A 19,042-nucleotide genomic window follows, 5' to 3' on the forward strand; every position below is an offset into this window, starting at 1 on the left:
AAACAAGCACAGAACGTGTCCATTGAGTTTTATTTATGGCCCACAGGGCCGACTAGGGGTGGTTCACCTGTGTGGCATAGGTGCCCTGTGACCAAGGTCCGCCAGCAAGATCTCGGGCCATCATGGCCAGTTCCAGCAGAGGGGCCATGCCCCAACCCATGGGGTCCATGAGTGGTGCTCAGCCACAGACATGTGGTCCATAAGTGGTGCATCGATGCAGGCAGCTGTGGTTGCGAGAGTTCTGGCACACAATGGCGGACTCCCGCACGCTCCCCTCGGCACCCAGTGGTGCCCAGTCCTCGGGTGGGAGACAGGGGGGAGGGGGGGCAGAAGACAGGTGAGTGAGGGGTAAGGTCACAAGGGTACACATTAAACAAGGCAATGCAAGACGAGGTGCGTACGGAGAGCGAAGTGAGAAAGCTCGTCCCTACCGTACGTCACCCCCCCCGTTACCTACTCTACCCTTGCCCTTACCCCATATGTACAAAGATCTACACATTTACAAATTCATCACTACTGTCTCGTCTCCCCTATATTTCCCCCATACCAAATTCGTCCCCACAATTCCTCTAACCAAATTTGCCATCACCCAATTCATCATCAATCCTCATAAGGAGGGAGAGATGGAACAACAAAGCACAATGTCACACCCACGTCATGATGTGTCTCACATTCCAAACATTTGCTCAAAGAATAATAAAAACAACCTGGCATGGTGTGGAGTCCTGTTACCTCAGGTGAGTGGATGTAGATGGTGCGAGGAGATTCTTAATCCTAACTATCTTCTAAATGACATTAACTCACTTTACACTACCCGGGGTCTTTCCCTGCCAATCCATTGGCCAACTTACTCTATGTGGTTTTAAGAACCAATTCCCATTGACCAAACTGTGGTGCTTCATCAATTTGGGGTCTCACTCCCCCGATTCAACTCCCTGTGCCCTTGCACAATTTCAGGACTGGGTCGTGTGGCTCTCCCAGCAGGTCTACCCACCTGCACACCTCCACCACTGCAGTTGCCTCCGAGCTTACCTGCTCCTTATCCTAACCTATCTACTGGGGAAGGCCTTCTGGTGCTCTCCCCTCTCGGTGCCCTCTCTGGCACTGGGCTACCCCGGGTCCGTCCTCCGGATCCTCGGGCCCCATCCACAACTCTAACGGCTCCCAGAGCCCACCTGCGGCCTCACCTGGTCGACATCCTCACAGTGGTGGAGTGCCCATTCAACTACACATACTAACAGGCCACACGCCCAGCCATTGCCACGTCACTAATGCACCCATCCAAACACCATTCTTCCACATGCACCACAGATGCCAATATCCAACCACAATTTACCTGTACCCTCTACCTAACTCTTAAACTACCCTCCCCGGGTATTCGTGATGGGGTCCATCCTCCCCATACACACCTTCGCACCATCCACTCCACTCCACAGTTTCCACCATACTCACTCCACACCATCCATTCCATATTCCATATATTCCAGACCATTTATTCCATCCACCATGCTTCATACCTGTATTTGCACACCTGTGCCATCACTTCTGGGGCTTTCTGCACCCTCCTTCCTCCCTGGACCATTTGGTCAACACCACACACATCACCATCACTCACTCATACACTGCTCCATACACCTGTTCAGTTGCACACCTGTGCAATCTCAATTGTTCCTCACTCACTGCTCCATACACTTCCACGCTCAATGCACTTTCGATTCTCAAACACATGGCATCATCTCATCTCCTACTCCCCTCTGGAACTCGCGCTTCCCAGTCGCCCCTTTAAACTATTGCGCTCCCTCGTCATTATAATCCAAACTAATCTACCTGCGTCCCCACTACAGGTATCATTGTCACTACCTAACCTTACCGTTACCTATGGTCATCTTCAATAGATCCCTACACACGATATCCTAACCCTCCCGGGCTAGTTTTCACTGCCAAACCCCATAACTAGTGCTCCTTTGCCCCCGAGTGTAAGGGATGGCAGAGTTGCCATCCCACCACATTGGGCATCTCTCACTATAAATTTTGCTCACCAAATTCCAGCCAATCAAAAATTTGCCAATCACTCTACCAATCATCTGCCAATCCTTTGCCAATCGTCAAATTTTGCTTTTTAATTTCGGGTCCAAAACACTATCATCATCACAGTCTACTCACTAGAGCCCCTCGGTGCGCCAATTCATCTCCAAAGCTCGGCTTCGTAAAGCCGAGCAATGAACGCGGGTTGTTTGGTGCCGGCGGTTGGATCCGTCCGGCCTTCGGTGCAGGGAAGGAGGTTTACCCAGGCCGAGATCCCACGCACCATCTCGGCACGGAGCCGTCGAATGGCCCGATCTCGCCCTGCCGGAACGCCTCAACAGAAAGGGGTCGCCATGACGACCCTTCCTACCGGCCCGCCCGCTCCGCTTAGTGGAGCACGGACGTGGCCATTCAGAGCGCGGCCCGGCGTGGATCCCGCACGGCGGTTCTTTCGAAACCGCCGCGGTCACGATCCCCGCGGGTCCCCGCTGCACGCAAACCCCGGCACAAAGCGAGGGCCTGCTTCGGCTAAACGTCGATCTAACCGCTAACCCGGTTAACGTCGATGCTCCACTTGCACGCTTACTCCCCGCGTTCCGGTCCTTGCTCATACATCCAGCCGTTCCCATGCTCCTCGTCATTGCACCTTCTCTTACACACCCAGGTACACTCATTCCGCTCACAGACTTGGTCACACACCTGACCACCGCACACCTTTGCACACACTCGTCGTTCGCACACCTCGCCAACACACCTCTTCGCGCCCCCTCCTCGGTCACCTCCTCTGTGACAACCACAGGTGTGCTCTCCTCCGTACACCCAACCACGTGCCTCACTACCAACTCCAGTGTGCATTCCCATACGCGCTCTACCATTCCAGGTGTGCATCCTTCCATTCCAGGTGTACATCCTCTCACCTGCCACAACCAACTCACGCTCTGTGTCACTCTCACTCCTTTTACCACCACACTCGGTCACGCATTCACCCTTACTCTCGACCGCGCACTCTGTCCTCATGCACCCGTCCGTTACACACCTTTCTCGCGCATCCTCTTGCGCACACTCTCCCGTTATGCCCCCCGTAACACTCACCACAGGTGTGCCTGCTTCCGTTACATCCCCTGTAACACTCCCCACGACGCGCTTCCATGTGCCCCCCCCCCCCGCACATGCGCTACGACCAACTCGCTCTCGACAGCACACTCACTCCTTGGCGTGCACTTTTTCCTCACACACCCCATAGTCGGACATTCTCGCACACCTCCTCCTTCACACTCTGCACCTTCTGCACACTTTACCAGCGGCCTCACGAACACCCGGGTCCAAACCAACCCCCAAGCCGACTGAAGCTCCCCTCACACCATATACATTTCCGCGTATATCGCCACTCACCTCGGCACCTCGTCTCTGCACCTCCTTCGCCACCTGCAAACTCTTTATTTGGTTAGCAAGCACACCATCACGATTTGAGCACCGACCTTGCACATATTCCATCACCTCCTCCCTTATCTCCTTTTTAGTTTCCCTCTGTCTCTTCTTAATTTCACTCACCCCCTCTTCCACTTCCTCTAACTTTTGCTTCACCTCTTTTATTTCCCGGTGCGCCCCCTCAATTTCGTCCTCTAAGGCCACCTTGACAGTTTCTATGTGCGTCCTCACCTCCCGGTCCTTCGTCTCCATTACTTCTGTCACCTCGTCCAACCTCTTCGTCAACCCCTCATGTACCATCTGACATTCCTTCTTTGTCGCTATTAATTCATTTTTGATGTCTTTTTGTGTCGCTTTTAACCCCCCGATTATTGCAGTGTTCTTTTCCACTTGGTCCACGAGTTCCTTTTGTCCCACCGTCAGCTGTTCTACTCCCCTCGTCAGACCCTCTATGCCCCCATGTAACCTAGCCGTATTATTCCTCACCTCTTTCTCCATACGCTTCTCACCTCGCTTTACCTCCTCGCGTACCCCTGAGACCTCCTCGCTTACACCTCGTCTTATTTCTTCCCCCATCTCCTCCATTTCTTTAGTAGATGCCACCCTCATCTGTCCCAATTCATCCCTCTGAGCATCCAGTTTACCTTCCAACCCGATTTTCACCTCCTCTATCTGGTTCCCCATCCGTTTGATTTCCCGGGGCGAATTGCTCCCCTATCTCCCGCAATTTGGCTTCCATCTTATCTTCTAGCCCCGTTAACCCATTCTTTACCTCTTTTATCCCGTTGTCTAACCCCTCAAATTTACTGTCCAACCCCTTTCTTAATTGCTCACTGGTACCCCTTGCTTCGTCCCTCATCCCCCCCATCATTCTGCTTTCCATTTTCTCACTGTCAGCCCTCCTTCTGTCTTCCATTTCTTCACCCGACTTAACCATAAAGGCCTTTATTTGTTCCATAAATAGGCCCCAATCCATCGGCGGCGCTGCTACGGTCGCGGGCGCGGCGACATTTGGTGCCGCTGTAACCACGTGCGCGAGGGCGCCATTTTGTGCGCCTGATACCTCCTCAACCACATCCTCATTGCTGTCCTCCATTTCTTCCCTGTGGTCCTGGGTTACCCCTAACCCATCTTCTAGTTCCCCCACCGGCATCCGATCATCTTGACCATCCATGGCACGATTTTCAAATTTCGGATTTTATAAAACACAATTTCGGCCCACTCGTAATTTGAGCGCGCTAAGCGCTTCAGGTCCGTATCCCACTCCTGGCACCAATTGTTACGGAACCCAACGTCGGCCTATGGTTCCCCTTTGAGGGGGGATTAGTCCCCTCGTTTGTTACTGACCGACGTGGTCCCTGAAGCTGCACCGCGACCTCCGGAAAGGCCGGTGCACAGCCCCGTTCGTGACTGCGGATAAGATGTTAATTTGCCGAGCGGATGGCAGCCGCGGCCCGAACCGTTAACAATGACTAGACCCGATTCCTTAACGTTGGCCAAATCGTGCCACAGGTATTCAATTGGGAAAAGACAAAGATGACGGATGTGAAGAAGAAGAAGACAAAAAGGGTTTGCAATACGACTATAATTTATTGGCGCTGAGGAAGCGCCTTTAGCGATTGACTTCCAGCCAGTGTAACGCTAATTCCTGTCACAGGAATTCTGAGATCATATAAGTGGGCGTGGCAGTTCCTGATTGGTTCGTGTTGGGGAACGCCTTCTCGCTGCCGACGTGACGTAAATTCGCGCACGCGCACTGGTGATTGGCGCTGAGGAAGTGCCTTTAGCGATTGACTTCCAGCCAGTGTAACGCTAATTCCTGTCACAGGAATTCTGAGATCATATAAGTGGGCGTGGCAGTTCCTGATTGGTTCGTGTTGGGGAACGCCTTCTCGCTGCCGACGTGACGTAAATTCGCGCACGCGCACTGGTGAAGCTTACTCGATCTTACTCGATCCCATATTACATGTACTTTCATTGCATACAAATTATACTTCCTCCTAGAAATTCCATGCCCGAACCTCAGCGCAATCCAAGAGGATTCACTTGTTACTATTATTTACAACCAAAAGAAACCAAGGAGGAGGAAGGATAATAAAATAAAGACAGAAGGAATCAAGGAGACACAGTGCAACGCCAGCTTACCTACAGTCTTAATTAATACCCCAGGACAAGACACACAAAACGGACGACAATCAAACTCACACGAATGGGGAAATGAAGGCAGGAACGATTGGCTGGAAGGAGGGGAAGGTCCAAGTGGTCCACAGAGCTGGAAGGATGCGGGTGGTGGGTGTGATCCCGGCTCGAGTTGAGCAGCCGCCGACTCTCCCCAATCGTCTCCGCACGGCGACGTGGCTTCTTGGCCGCAACTGTCGTCACCGCCGTCGATGCTCCAAGCTGCGGTTTGTTCACAAGCTGCGGTGGACTCTTTCGTGCGTCTCTCTCCGAAGCTCGTCTCACCTCCTCTGGACTTATCTCAGGCGCATCTCCTGGTGGGGGCGTCTCCCGCGGGTTATATAGGCCACACCCTTCAACCTTTTCGAACCTCCCCGATCGCTCTTCCTCCGCCCTCTCAAGCCAAACCCCTTTGGCTGGGTTGGTTGAGCGGGGCGGACTCACTCCTCCCCTCCATGACGAGGTGGAGACACGCCTTTCTTCTCCGAGCCGGAGCACATGGCAATGGCGGCGAATGCAGTTGGCAATCGAGGCTTTGGGAATGAAAGGGAATGGAAATGAAAGGGAATCTACTCTATTTGAATTCGGTGCAATGGAGTATTAATTAATGGAAGACAAAGCCTTAACCTAATACACAGAATAAGGAAATAACTACCAACAAGCAGGAAATCTATGATTGGCTAGCGCGATTGTATATGACCTAACTAAGGGACACCCTTTGACCTTTATACACAACTGGAGGAAGGAGGGTGATATTTTTACAATAAAAAAAAAACACAATTCTCATTTCCACAACAATACTCTCATGTACTCCGGCATCTCGGGCTCGGCTGCAGCGACCATGTGCGAAGCGCCGCCATTTTGTGCACCTGATACCCCCGCAACCACTTCACCATTGCTCTCCTCCTCCATTTCCTCCCTGTGGTCCTGGGTTACCCCTAACCCCTCTTCTAATTCCCCCACCGGCATCCCGTCGCCTTGACCATCCATGGCACGATTTTAAATTTAGGATCTTATAAAATAAAACTTTGGGCCACTCGAAATTTTGAGCGCGCTATTCGCGCTTCAGGTCCGAATCCGACACTCCTGACACCAATTGTTACGGAACCGGAGTACGGCACTCCCCTTAGGGGGGGGGGGGCGGGGTTAGTCCCCGCTTCTATTTTCACTGGCCGTCTCCGCTCCTGACGCAACACAGCTACCTCCGGAAAGGCAGGTGCGCAGCCCCGTTCGTACCGCGGACAGATGTTAATTGCCGAGCGGTTTTAGCAACCGCGGCACGAACTATTAACAAGGACTAGACCCGATCCTGAACGTTGGCCAAAATCGCGCCACAGGTATTCAATGAAGGAAATCACTAAGACGACGGATGTGAAGAAAAGGAAGACAGCAGTAGGAAATACGAATATGATTTATTTGCTATTATTTACAACCAAAAGAAACCAAGGAGGAGGAAAGATAATAAAATAAAATACAGAAGAAGAAGAGGACACAGTGCAAATTAGCTTACCTACTACAGTCTTACTTAACCCCAAGGACAAGACACACAGAACGAACTCACGTACACAGAAGGATGGAATGGAGGCAGGAATGAAGGACTGGAAGGAGAGAGGATGGTTCAGCTGGAGCAGATGGTTCGGGCTTGATCCCGCACGGGACGTCGGGCTGGACCTCGACGGCCACTGATGCCACCGATCCTGGTTCCCGCGTGGTAACGGGTCGAAGCTGCCTGGTGGAGTCAAAGTTGCGTGGTACTGCTCGTGGGGCTCCGTCACTTCCCTCGCTCTGGACTCATCTGCCTCACCTCTCTCTCCGACTCCCCTCAAAGGGCACGCGCTTTTTATAGCGCGCCTCCAGATCAACCTGCGCCACGCCCGAGCTGGTCTCTCACCGGTCCTGATTGGCGGGTCGGGGCTCGCTGGCTCCACCTTGTGATGACGATCGGCGGCCAACGCCCTGGATTCGGCGGCTCCTCCCCCTTCTTCTCCGATCTGACCGCGTGTTCAATGGAGTTTTGCGGCGAAAACCACAAAGCAGCAGCGGCGAATGCAGAAAACCGCACGCCGAAAACCGCCCAATGCAGTTGGCAATTGATGACAAAAGGGGAATTGGAAAGGAATCTACCTTATTTGATTCGCGCCACAGGGACACCCTTTGTCCGGTTTGTAAATAATAGTAACAATTTGACAATCTACTTGTACTTGTACTGTTGATTCGCGGTGTGACATGACTGTGAATCGGTGTGTTTGTTTCGGTGCAAGTTTCGGTGCAATGGAGTGTCAATTAATGGAAGACAAAGCCTGAAACTAATACACAGAATAAGGAGATAACTACTGAAAAGAAGGAAATCTATGATTTGCTACGTGATTGTATATGGAATAACTAAGGGGACGACCTTTGACCTTTATACACAACCTGGAGGGTGATATTTTACAACAATTCATTACACTGACAACAATACAAAAAAAACACAACAATTCTCAAATCTCAAATCCACAACAATATTAATAATAATGATGTCATAGGTGCCTCCAATATGACGTCATTAATCGACAAGTATAACTTAATTTTGATCCGTTTGGTACGAAATCTCTACAGCAGGCTGTGCCGTTGTTAGACGATCGGTCTTGTTTACATTTTTTGTCTGTTACTTGCGGAAATCGAAGATTTTTCAAGGATATTGGTTGGTCTTGTGCGTGATTCTGTCTCTGTTTGTCTGTATGTCAGTCGCCTACAGGTCACAATTTTCAACCGATCTTCACGAAACTTCACCAAATGATGGAGTTGGTCATATGTAAGAAGCCTATTGTTTTTGGGGTCAACATAGGCCAAAGATCACCAACTTTATCAAATTTCTAAAATCCTCAATTTTCATCTGATTGACTTGAAATTTCACAGGATTTGCATATCTGGTCATTGAATTCAACCACCAATTATTTTTGAGGTAATCATAGGCCAACAACTTATTTTAGGGATTTTAGCAAGTATCGTGCTACGCACGACATATTTCTTGTTTATTTATTTATTTGTTTATATATACTTCAAAAACTACTGAACCAAAACTAACCAAATGTTGCTTGAGGGTACCCCAAGGAAGCAGATGGAGATGACCCCGGGCAAATGTTCAGGTGAATCGAACAAAATGTTTGTGAAGTTCAACCTGTTACCTTTTTGATGAAATCCGTCTGAGAAATAAAAAAAATGCCAAGTAATTAATAATGGTAATTACACAGGCTAACCTTTACTATATCCAAAGCGTTACCGACCTACTCTACATGTTTTATTCTTTGTAAAATTCTCGATACAGAACGTCGGTTCTGCCGAAGCAGTTTGTGGGCTGGGGTTACAATCCCCGACGGGTCGTCCCTCCAACACAGGAAGTCAGAGGTGGAATTAGTAATTTTTTCATGGTGCCGGTGATGACTCGCCTCTCTTGGCGAAGTATACCGTGGGATCTTTAACGTCCACCAACTAATGATGGCAGACGGGGGACGCCAGTTTCTCGTCCATCCAATGGACGGCACACACGATGATGAATCGCCCTTCCTGTGAATCACTGGGGGTGGCGGGGGAGGGATTAATTTACAGCAATTTTTCCTGTGAGTAGTTCATGTTGTTATTCTAATTTTGAAGCAAATTGAACTTTAACCGAATATTTTTATATTCTCTCCCTGCGCAGTGTTCAACTCCCTCATTCTCTTCTGCCTGCGAGATTTCCAGCCCACGCTTGATGCGTTGCTGAGGTTCAAGACTGAAGGCCATCGTACCAAGTTTGTTTTGGCTTTGCAATCCACAACATTTGAATCCATTTTGACGCACTTTTTAAATTTGGCTGAGGCCGAGCGAAGCAAGGTCGAGGTCTTTATTCCTGATGTGTGAAACACCCTGCAACCCACGCCTGCAGAAAACGGCCTTTTTGGAATGCCGGCTGCATTTTTCATCCAATCAGCATGTAACTTTGTTTAAAAAAATTCTTCATGGGTAGGCGCTCTTTTGTTGACAGTTTCGTGTCTATTGTTCATGAAGAAAATAAATTAAAAAGCGAATCAAGGTGAAAAGGTGAGGGCCTCATCCGACGTTCCACGACATGGTCAAGGATGGTTGTGGACACCTATTACTAGTTTATAGAAAGAGAAAAAAAGTTTTTGGGGGGAGCCGGAGGTGGGGGGAAGGGGGCATGGGTGCTTGTTGCTGAAATGTTTGTGACATCTATCCAAAAGAGTGAGTTGTACCATTATGCAACGTGTACTGTGAATCGGTGTGACATTGTCATGACCGCCCCAACATGTGCCATTGATTGCTCTTACAATGGATATGGGGATTTTAACAAAATCAAAATCTGTTTCAATTTTTTCCCTTAAAATAAGACGATGGACGATTATCATGAACAGAGATGGTATCATTAAACATGGAAGAATTGTATGAACAGCTCTGGTTTTCAAATCCAATTTACTGTTCCATTGGTAATTATAAAGAATTACTCTTATGTTGTGTTTTCTGTTCGAGATAAGTTGTGTTTTACAGTTTGATTTTCATTCTTTTTGGGTTTTCATCCAATTTTCTGTGCCAAACCGCACAAAGTTGTGTTGAATTTGTGTCCCCTTTAAAGTCCAACCTAGTCGTCTATGCCTCAGCTCCTTGGCTTCATCTTTCTCTGTTTTGACTCCAAATACTGACATGCTTATCAGAACCTTCCCCACTCTCAGCTTCCGCCTCGTCTCACCCACTCGCAGCTTCTCCCTTGTTCCGCCCCCTTTCACGCCCCTCCTCTCCCCGCTGCCCGACACCCTTCCGGGTTCCCCTCACACCCCACACCCATCAGGATTCCTCCCCACCCCGACCCTCCCGGCTCCCGCACCCTCCACTAAAATATTTGTAATATTCTTGTACTGTAGTACCCCGGCATTTGTGGGAGATACGTTCCTGAAAAATGCCATGAATGCAGATTCGCGAATGTCGGGGCATTGTTTCAATGGGGAAAAGGGGGATGGAAAGGTTCCTGGTAGTTCATGATTCATAAGAGAATTTTTTTTTTAAATCCCATGAAAAACCACGAATACATGAAGCACAGGGCCGTGAATGTATTAAGTATCTCACATTTTATGAACCGCGAATGTCGAATCCACGAATGTCGGGGTTTTACAGTACATTATTTGTATAAAAGTATTTAAACTCTTACCTGCAATTTGTTGATTTGCTGCAGGCTCGTACTACCCTCGTCCACCACGCGTTGGAAAGGAGTCCGGCACGACGTTCGCACCTACCTGGGTGATGTGCTTCAGGTGAGCCCATTCACAGAGGAGAGAGTCTGTTAGTCCTGATTTGCTGTTTCTCCGAGCACTAAAATGATTTATTGCTTTCTACTAATTTGTGGAGACGTCACTTGGTTTTGAATGTACGACAGTAAATGGTGATTTGTCCGTAGTTGAAGCAAGAGCTTTATCGTTATTTGCTTCGAGATTTCATCAGCACGTGATCTGGTCTCCTCAGCTCTTGGCGGCGCTGTCGGAGGGCACGGTGGTTTGTGCCGTCTTGCGACACATCCGCCAGCTCGTGCCGTACTTCCTGTGCTTCCCAAAGATTTCACGGCAGTTACTGAAGGTATGCTGGAAAGCGGAACTATTGTTGGTTTGGGAGGAACAACAGTCCGATAAAAGGTATCGTGAATATCCACCATGTTCATACCTGCGCTGGGTGTCATATGGCTTCGTACAAGGAAGGGGATTTTAAACTTTAAATGGAGTTTACGAGCATCTCACACAATGCACAATGCAACATTTAAACAACGAGAACGGCACTCGGTAGAGCACATACCTCTGCCAGGTTGAACAGTTTACGTTTAGTATCCCACTGATAGGCCGGATCTGGATCCGGACCTGAACACTATCAAATCGGCTTGTTCTTGTCACCTACCCAACTCGTCCACCAAGATTCTTCCTAATCCGTCCGTAACTTTTTGAGATATCGTCCTATATATTGTTTTTAGCCCCATCACTTGATGGTGAAGAATCACTAAAATTTGTTGGATCTGGATCTGGATTCGGGTCTTCGCTGAAATCAAATCAATTTGTCCTTGTCGCGCACCAAACCGTACCTGTCCACCAAGTTTCGTCTGAATCCGTCCATAACCTTTTGAGATATCCTGCTCGCAAACAGACGGGGTGAAGCACAACCTCCGTCTACCTTTGGTGATGCGGGTAATGACATTGATTTGTTTATTAACATGCACACAACATGTTTAAATAACACAACGAGCACTCATGTTCCACTTTAGTTTATCTTTGAATAATTTGGGCAGGTGGATCCGTGAATAGTAACCAGGTAAGGTGTTTGAGTCTCATCACTAATCGTAGCCGAGACCCTATTAGTTGGACCGAATTTATCTTGGGGACGATAATTGTGTATGGATGGTGCATGTGGGGGGAGGTGAAGGGGGTTGAATATTTTTTGTTGTATTTCTCTCCATTGCATCAGCATGGCTTGTCGCACCTGTGGGCAATTCTGATACTGTTGACTGTTTTGTTCAATGTGGTTTTATTTATTTTTCAGCACATGGTGAGGGTATGGAGTGAAGGTGCCGACACGGCGAGGGTCGTCGCCTTCCTGGTGCTAAATAGAGTCTGCCGGGAGCGACAGGACCTGCACCTTGCTTCCATAATCAAGGTAGCACCTCGTGTGTGCGAGTTTCTTTGCCTTAAGAGAGAGTACCTTTCTCATTGCTCCTGAGTTTGGGTGTTATCGGGTCCTTTGGAGGTGATCCAGGTATAGAGAAAACGGGTCCACAAAGCAGGTCCATTGTTCATCGAATTAGATTTCTTTCCAAAGCTAAAATGGAGTTGTACACCACTCCTTTCCTATTCCATCTGCAGGTGCCGCATGATGTCATCGCCGGGCTCTGAAGGGGGCACGGCGATGATGCGCGCTGAAAGGGAGTACTCTGTTTTCACTCCGGTTTCTTGTTTTTTTCTTGTTTGTCCAGACGATATCTCAGCCATCCTTTGAGCTAGGAAGTTGATATTTGGGCACAATAGTGAGTACATGACGGTATTTTTTATGTTTTGATTGATCGATTATTGTACACTTTTCACTCCCAACACCGTCTCCATGTGCTGCACGGCGGCACCCTGGCCAAGCCACGCACTGGAGAAACAACAACAACAACAGGCATTTTAAGGCCATTTTCCCTGCAAGAGCGGGGGTCAGCCTTGCGGTCCCCATGACAATCTACTCCATTTTGCCATATTTTCTGCATCTCTCCTTGTTAACCCCCTTGCCCGCATTTCTTCTTCCACCACCTTTAGCCAAGTCTTTCTCGGTCTTCCCCGTCCTCCACTTCCTTCTTCATTCATTTCCATCACTCTTCTCCACCAGTCACTTTCATCCTTCCTCAACACATGATCAAACCATCTCAAACTGTTTCTCTTCACAGCATCCATCACAGGCTCTATTCCCATCATCTTTCGCAATTCATCATTTGTCTTCCTCTCTCTCAACGATACTCCACACATCTACCGAACCATTCGCGTCTCCACCCTTTCCAGCCTTCGCTGCTGCTCTACGTTCATTACCCATGTCTCGCTCCCATAAATCATAACACTTCTCACACATGCAGCATACACCTTTCCCTTCAGCTTCAACGACGCTCGCCTCCTCGTCAGCACGCCACTCAGTTACCGAAACTTCTTCCATGCACATCTCACTCTTGCAACCGTTGCCGAGTCTGATCCACCTTCTCCATTCAGCATGCCTCCTAGGTAGCAAAACTTTTTCACACCTTCCAGCTTCACGCCATCTCCAAGATCCAACTCAACATTTCCTCCATCTGCAGCTGCTTCTGTGCACACCTTACACTTGAATGTAGCTGCTACACTGGTTAATGACACGCCATCTCCAAGATCCAACTCAACATTTCCTCCATCTGCAGCTGCTTCTGTGCACACCTTACACTTGAATGTAGCTGCTACACTGGTTAATGACCCTCTCAAACCACTACATTTTTGATGAACCCACTCAGCGCACATTGTACATCGAATGGAGTTCACTCCGACACCCTTCCTGCACACAGCGCACGGCCACTTCCCAGTTCTTTCCACCTCACCACATGCTTTACCACTTGCCATCACCTTCAACTTTCCGATATTCACCTTCAGACCTTTTGTCTCCATACATTCCTTCCACTTGCTCATCTTCTCCTTCAGTCCATCCATACTTTCTGCAATCAACACCAGATCATCTGCATACAACAACTCCCACGGCAAACCCTCCTTTACATTCTGAGCCAGCACCTCCATCACAGCTACAAATAGTAGTGGACTTAGTACCGACCCCTGATGCACTCCCACCTTCACCTCAAACTCACCACTGTTCCCGTACTTCGTCCTTACAGCTGTGCGCGCTCTTTTGTACATTGCATCACCACTCTGATCAACCATTCCTCCACTCCTAACTTCCTCAATGCCCATGTCACTACTTCACATGGAACCCTATCGAATGCTTTCTCCAGATCAACAAACCTAAGAAACAACTTCTTCCTCTTCTCCATGTACTTCTCCTGCAACTGCCTTACAATAAAAAGCGCGTCTGTCGTTCCTCTTCCTGGCATCAATCCAAACTGCATTTCGTCGATCTTCACTTTCTTCCTTATCCTCCTCTCCAACACCCTTTCCAATACCTTCATTCCATGCTCCAATAACTTGATCGCTCGGTACGAGCCACAGTCCAGAGGGCCACCCTTCCCCTTGTATAGAGGGACGAGGGTACTCAGTTCCCAAACCACTGGAATGCGGCCTTCTTTCACCGCCAGATTACAGATATCTGTCATTCTCTTCACACCCCAACTTCCCGCTGCCTTCAACATATCTCCCACAACTCCCGTCGGCCCTCCCGCTTTGCCACTCTTCATTGCTTTTATCGCTTCCTCAACTTCCTTCTCGGTTATCTTCTCTGCCGGTCCTAAAACTGGGTTGCTTTCGATGTTGCCGTCCCATTCATTCTCTGTATTCAACAGCATTTCCATATATCTCTTCCATCTTCCTTTAATTCCATCTGGGTCCACAACGATTTGTCCCACTTCATCCTTCAAGCAACTCACCCCCATCACATCACACCTCTCTTTCGCTATCTGCTTTGCAATCCTGAATACCACTCCCTGACCCTCTTCCGACCTTCCACGCACTGGAGGATGTTTATTTATTTATTTATTTAGCAGGTGTTAACAGACTGACAGCAGGATGGAGGGAATCAGCTGATCAAATTTGCACAAAAGTATGAGAAAGAGTAACGCGAAGGAAAATTTAGGAGGTAGGAGGTCAACAATTATAGAAAAGGTCACGAGTGGGTTTTGTAGAACCCATGGTGTTGTGATTAGGCAGCAGCTTTTAAGGTTTCTAGGCAAGAGTACGAGGCCCCACAAGTTGACAAATATGAGGTAAAGTGGGGTGAAGCAATGGCGAGTGCACTTCAAGCTTGGATATGCGGTTGGGGTAGAGGGGGGAGTAACTGTCTTTGGTTTCGGCAAGAGTACGTGTTACTTGACAGCTGGGGATGGATGGAATGAAGAATTGGTTGATTGATCCAGTCTTAGATAAGTTGAGAGTAAGAGACAAAGGGGTCACCAACCTTCCTGCATTGGCCCAGAAGAAGACCCTGGCCTCATGCTAAAAGATTCAAATATTTCAGATTGTTGGAATCCACCATCACCAGGGTGATAAGAGGGGGAAGCACCAGGCCAGAGCAGGGAGCTGCACTATTTGGCAGTTACAATGAAGGCCTTGTTGTACACTGTTGTTGACATTATTATGATTAGTTATCAACTTGTACTGAAGAGCTTGATGGTGATCATAACTCCTCTATCCTCGTTCTGCCCCCAGATCATGTACTTGGGATACGTGCGGAATGTCAAGTTCACCTCCCCAGATTCTATGCCCGTCATTGGCTTCATGCAGCGCTCATTCGCTGAGGTTTGTGGGTTGAACCCCAACGCTGCGTACCCACACGCGTTTCTCTACATCCGCCAGCTCGCCATCCACCTGCGCAACGCCACCGTCGTGCGCAAACGGGTAAGGTGTGCGTGCACACACCCATTAACGACGTTCTCCCTTTATCTGTCGCCATGTATCAGGTGACCCAATGTCCTTTATCTGGCTGGAGTAGCACATGACATGGAAATTTCACCCCTTGGTGAAACACTGCCTGGCAGTTATGGGACAGCGATAGCTAATAAAGTACCATACACAAACTACCTTTCATCCAGGTAGCTGTTTCATTGAACAAGTGAGTGATCAATAAATGGTTAAGTCCACCTGTCCTCCAATTCTATATCGTGTGAGTACGTAAACTTGGTAATCTTGTATGCAGGTAAATGTGAGGCATAGGGTCGTAGTGAGAGCACAGTGTGACTGATCGTGGATCACCTGTGTACAGGAAAATCTCCAGGCGGTGTACAACTGGCAGTTCATACATTGTTTGGAACTCTGGAGCCGTGTCCTCAGCGCTCTGTACGAACAGGTGGCACTGCAACCTCTCGTGTACCCTCTGGTGCAAGTGATCTGTGGCACGGTAAGGTAAGGAAACTGTTGGGTTTGGGGGATGGGAGCCATGATTGTGGCCTGTGTGTCTGTGAATGTTCATTTTGGCATTTAAATTGTATCAATCACTTCATCCCACTGACGTCTGACGTTATTAGGCCTTCCCCCACTCAGCGGTGACAGGGTTTTGTGTGTGTGTGTGTGTGTGTGGCTTTGTGTGTCTTTGTGTGTTTGTGTGTGTGTTTGTGTGTGTCTCTGTGTTTGTGTGTGTGTCCCTGCCTGTGTTTGTGTGTGTGTGTGTGTGTGTGTGTGTGTGTGTGTGTGTGTGTGTGTGTGTGTGTGTGTGTGTGTCTTTGTGTGTGTGTCTGTGTTTGTGTGTGTGTCCCTGCCTGTGTTTGTATGTGTGTGTGTGTGTGTGTGTGTGTGTGTTTGTGTGTGTAGTGTTGACATTGACATCCTGCCTGTGTGTGTGTGTGTGTGTGTGTGTGTGTGTGTGTGTGTGTGTGTGTGTGTGTGTGTGTGTGTGTGTGTGTGTGTGTGTGTCCTTGTGTCTGTGTCTGTCCAGTCCATAACTTGTTTTTTACCATTTGAGCCTTTGTCATCAAATGTTCATCGAAGCTTTATGGGAATGTGGAAAAGACAAATTAATAATTTGGTCAAATGGTCAGCGTCATATGAAATAGTAAATTTTCATCCACATGACCTGAAATTTTAAGAATTAGCATATTGGGTCACCAACCCAAATCTAGAAGCCGATTGTTTTTGAGGTAAAAAGGTCAAGGTCGCCTAAAACCGTATTATTATTATTATTATTATTTTATTTTTTTTGTATTTTCTTTTCGCTGTTTTCATCATGTTTAGCATACGGTATAAGTCTGAATACTAAGCGGACGTGGACGACCTTTCCATTTTCAGCTTTATTTTCTGAGATTTGGACTCCCGAAAGAGCTGAATGAATGAAGGATGAGGCCAACACACCAATGAGGGAAGAGACAGATGATGTACCGCAAAGAATGGAAATAAAGGCATGATACGTCAGGGCAGGTGGACAGGGAAAGAGAAGAGGACAATAAGCAGATGAAGGATGTGGAGTGGAGATCAGCAGCGTCAATGGTTATGTTTCAATTTAGCCCCCGGTCGAGTTCTCTCAAATAATTTTAAAATGCCGTGTGCTGCTTCCTTTCTCGACGCTCAGCATTTCGGTGAAGAAGGATGGAGCATGGACGTACAACGATATGTTGGCACTCCGTGGAGCGGTGGGGTATAGATTTCTTTCCAGATTCCATTTGTGCACCTTGAATGCTCTGGGAAGTTACTTCCCCCAAAATTAACGGCTCGTCTCGTATTAAAAGAAAAAAAAATCAACTCCAATGAGCCTTAGTCCATGCAGAATCAAGAATGGGGGGCAAAGGAGAAATAGAGGGAATATAAAACGATAGGAATAAGAGAAGCTAATGGATAACCACCTTAACTTTACTAACCTAATAATATAACCTTAACCTAACCCCCACCTTAACTTAACCCCCACCTTAGGATAATAACCCTAACCCCCACCTTAACTTTACTTGTTATTGGTATTTCTCCATTACCCAAGCAGGAGTACGACACCAAAAGGTTATCAAATAGGCCTGCCTAGCGATGGTTTCATTAAAATACGAAATTGATACTTTTCCTCCATTTTTGGGGATTTTAAATCGTATTGTGCTAATGCAATAATTATTTTGTTTCCTTTTTATCGATTCCCATTGGCTTGTCTGACTACGACGTCAATATCCATGCTGCTTTTGATGCACACGTCTGTGTGCCTCCACTTGGACATCCATTTGTGTGTGTCGTAGGCTCATACCCACGGCCCGGTACTACCCACTGCGCTTCCACTGTGTCCGTGCCCTAAACCTGCTCACTTCAAGTACCGGGATCTTCATTCCAACTCTACCCTTCCTCATGGAGGTATCCCATAATCCTCATCTCCTGTGTATCTGAGTTGTCTCCATCTCTTTTCCAGCGGTCCGATACCCCATTATTTTAATTGCCTTTATAATTCAACTCTATTACTTTGAGGACTGAGTGATGAAGGCCATTTTGGGCACCATGTGCACACACCCGTTACCCTTCCCCTGTACCCATAGGTTTTTGAGGATACGGATTTTAACAGGCGTCCGAGTCGCGTCTCTGTTCGGCCCATCAACTTCTCCGTCACTCTCAAGCTATCCAAGGCGAACCTTCAGGAGAAAGCCTTCCGGGTGAGATTTTGTGTACCTCGGCATTCTCACGCTGCTGTTTATTGGAGGACGTATCCATGAGGTCGGGTCCGATTTGATAATCTGAGTGATTTGCTTTGTTTTAGTTGTTTGTTTGCTTATTGAGAACCAGGAAAGTGATGTTGATCCCCTTTTGTAACCAAAGTAAATGGCTCGGTGTACGCGTCAAGGCCGGTCCGCATGTACATTAGGATCGTGTATTTAATTAATTTATTTAAGGATGAACGTATTCTCGATTATTGTGCATTAAATGTTTTATGTCTTGTCCTTCATCAAGGATGGACTGCTCGATCAATTGTATGATCTCATCATGGAGTCTCTGATTCCTCACGCGTACTCAATCTCCTTCACCGAACTCATCCTGCCCATCACAATACAGGTAGTCCCACCCTTCTTTCGTGTCTACTTGTATTGTCCGTTTGTCAAACACTTGTCTACACCGGGATTAAAGTCTGCCTCGATGTAACCGACTCCATGACGTTCCAAAAGTCAATGCTATGTTGTTTGAGGGTCGAGCCCTCTATCCACTACTGCATCACCCGAAGAAACACCTCCGGGTTTCCTTGTCCAGGACGGAATCCAAACCGGTAGCTTTCATCAAATGTGGTTTCTGCTCATCTGTGT

At 48.0% G+C, this 19,042-nt stretch overlaps 1 protein-coding gene across 3 annotated transcripts in view; it reads left to right on the forward strand.

The window, feature by feature from the left end:
- The window catches only part of LOC144893293 (nucleolar complex protein 2 homolog), a 224,249-nt gene that overhangs the window by 43,369 nt on the left and 161,838 nt on the right, over window positions 1–19,042 (forward strand). For all 3 annotated transcript variants that reach the window (XM_078783470.1, XM_078783437.1, XM_078783525.1), the window contains exons 6-14: window positions 9,311–9,401; window positions 10,835–10,913; window positions 11,122–11,232; window positions 12,181–12,294; window positions 15,501–15,689; window positions 16,054–16,193; window positions 17,996–18,107; window positions 18,287–18,400; window positions 18,696–18,797. In XM_078783470.1, the coding sequence (XP_078639596.1) occupies window positions 9,311–9,401; window positions 10,835–10,913; window positions 11,122–11,232; window positions 12,181–12,294; window positions 15,501–15,689; window positions 16,054–16,193; window positions 17,996–18,107; window positions 18,287–18,400; window positions 18,696–18,797 (1,052 nt within the window). The remainder of the gene's footprint in view (window positions 1–9,310; window positions 9,402–10,834; window positions 10,914–11,121; window positions 11,233–12,180; window positions 12,295–15,500; window positions 15,690–16,053; window positions 16,194–17,995; window positions 18,108–18,286; window positions 18,401–18,695; window positions 18,798–19,042) is intronic.

Source organism: Myxine glutinosa, chromosome 1, assembly GCF_964187855.1.
Source record: "Myxine glutinosa chromosome 1, kmMyxGlut1.1, whole genome shotgun sequence".
Lineage (NCBI taxonomy): Eukaryota > Metazoa > Chordata > Myxini > Myxiniformes > Myxinidae > Myxine > Myxine glutinosa.